This window comes from Haliotis asinina, chromosome 2 (assembly GCF_037392515.1).
Source record: "Haliotis asinina isolate JCU_RB_2024 chromosome 2, JCU_Hal_asi_v2, whole genome shotgun sequence".
NCBI classification, from domain to species: domain Eukaryota; kingdom Metazoa; phylum Mollusca; class Gastropoda; order Lepetellida; family Haliotidae; genus Haliotis; species Haliotis asinina.
Window position 1 is genome coordinate 95964427 of NC_090281.1, and position 1896 is coordinate 95966322.

General features: G+C 33.7%; 1 protein-coding gene across 1 annotated transcript; it reads left to right on the top strand.

Annotated features, from left to right (window-relative positions):
- Nucleotides 1-226: 226 nt before the first annotated feature.
- Nucleotides 227-1208, top strand: LOC137272130 (uncharacterized). The gene has a single exon (XM_067804484.1). It carries the CDS (start codon nucleotides 227-229, stop codon nucleotides 1127-1129), a length of 903 nt encoding a protein of 300 aa, XP_067660585.1. The 3' UTR covers nucleotides 1130-1208.
- The last annotated feature ends 688 nt before the right edge of the window (nucleotides 1209-1896 follow it).

Consider the following 1896-nt stretch of genomic DNA (forward strand, 5'->3'; position numbering starts at 1 on the left):
AAACCTAACCCCACTGGGCAGAATAACTGTCTTGAAATCGCTTGTCCTCCCAAAACTAAACCATTTGTTTGCCTCTCTTCCTAACCCTCCGGATAAAATGATTGAGGATTTGCAAGGTAAATGTTTCCGATTTATATGGGGGAACAAACCCGATAAGGTGAAACGTGATCAATTAATATGTACTGTAAAAGATGGGGGTCTTAATGCACCAAATATTAAAGAAATAATGCAAGCTCAAGCTCAAAATATTTTAATCGATAAGAAAACTATATTTTACCGAAACTGGAATGCAAAAGGTGTAATATTTATAAACGATCTCCTGAATGACTCTGGAAATTTCCTTTCTCGAGATATCTTTGAAAATAAATACAATGTAAAAACAAATTTTCTAGAATATTCAGGTGTAATAAACTCAATTAAAACATTCCTCAAAAGAAGAAATATTAGCTTAGAAACAATTAGGAAAAAACAAAACCCTTTGCAACCATATATGTTAAACCTTTTGAATAGGCAAAAACAAGGCAGTCAATTATTTTACAGGGTCCTACTGGAAACAAAATCAATAAAAAATCAACATTGCGTAAAATGGAATAGAATTCTAGAGAAAAATATTGATACAAACTATTGGCAACAATACAACCATATCCCCTTCCGTTGTTCTGAAGATACCGCTCTGCAATGGTTTCAATACAAACTCTTGCATCATATTTTACCAACAAAAAATAGACTCTATAAGATGCAATATGTTGACAATAACCTGTGTAGCTATTGTTCGGCTTCTATAGAGACAATAACACATTTATTTTACGACTGTAGCAAGGTTAGTCACATGTGGCGAAATCTTCAAAACTGGCTCAACAATAACCTCGAGGCAAATTTAAAGTTCACTAAAAAACAAATTCTGCTTGGATTCGACCAGAAAAATAATGACCCAATCAACATAATTCTTATTCTATTCAAAAAGATTATCTTCGACTGTAAAACATCCAAACAGATGCCAACTTTTCGGTTTTTACAACTGGAACTTAAAAAATATTATGAACTAACAAAATATTCAGCTGCGATATGTTCAAAAATTGATCACTTTTATAAATTTTGGTCTATCTGCCATGGTCTGTTTTCTGAATGATGCCCTAACTTTTGCATGTTATATTATGTATCTTCTCTTTTCCTTAATTACAAACCCACAGAATGTACTCATCATAAATGGACTTGTGTATCAAAGTAAAAATGGAAAAATCAAAAAAAATCAAAAAAAAAATCTCCATATTCTAAATATGTATATATGTAAATTACCAATGTGTTTAGAATTAGCATTGGTGCTTATATGAATCTTAAGTGCATGCCTTGCACCAGGCCCGTCGCTCGATTCACCTGTCACTTAAGGATGTTGTGGTAATACTGCAAAATACATATACCGACATATTAGTTCAGTACATCATTACGCAAATATTCATTCCAGCATGAGCTTTAATACGACACCCTAATCTACTTACGAGAAATGCCTGCGTATAGTATTTACAACCTGCACAAATGTATTGTATTTTGTTTCATTATCATCTTTTGATTCCATCAGATAGGATATGAATAGACAGTTTATCCTATGCAATATGGTTGTTAACACTGGCATCCCTGTCATTAGCTGTTTGTGTAGAGAACCTCTTTATCAAGATGTACTTGATAAAGTGATTGACAAAGTCGAAGAGAGATTCTCGGTTGCTCCTTAGACGTGGAATTGAACCAGTAATTGTCTTTAAGACGAGGCATATACATTTTAAGGAATCAATGTTTCACATCATGCCCCGCTTACATGTGTATAATAGTGCATACTTTGCGCATGGCAGCGGGTTTAGAGACTGTGTGATTGAGATTGACTTGGACTTTGGGGTCTGGAAA

Coding starts and splice junctions, on each gene's coding strand:
- LOC137272130 (XM_067804484.1), top strand. CDS start 227: ATGCAAGCTCAAGCTCAAAATATTTTAATCGATAAGAAAACTATATTT.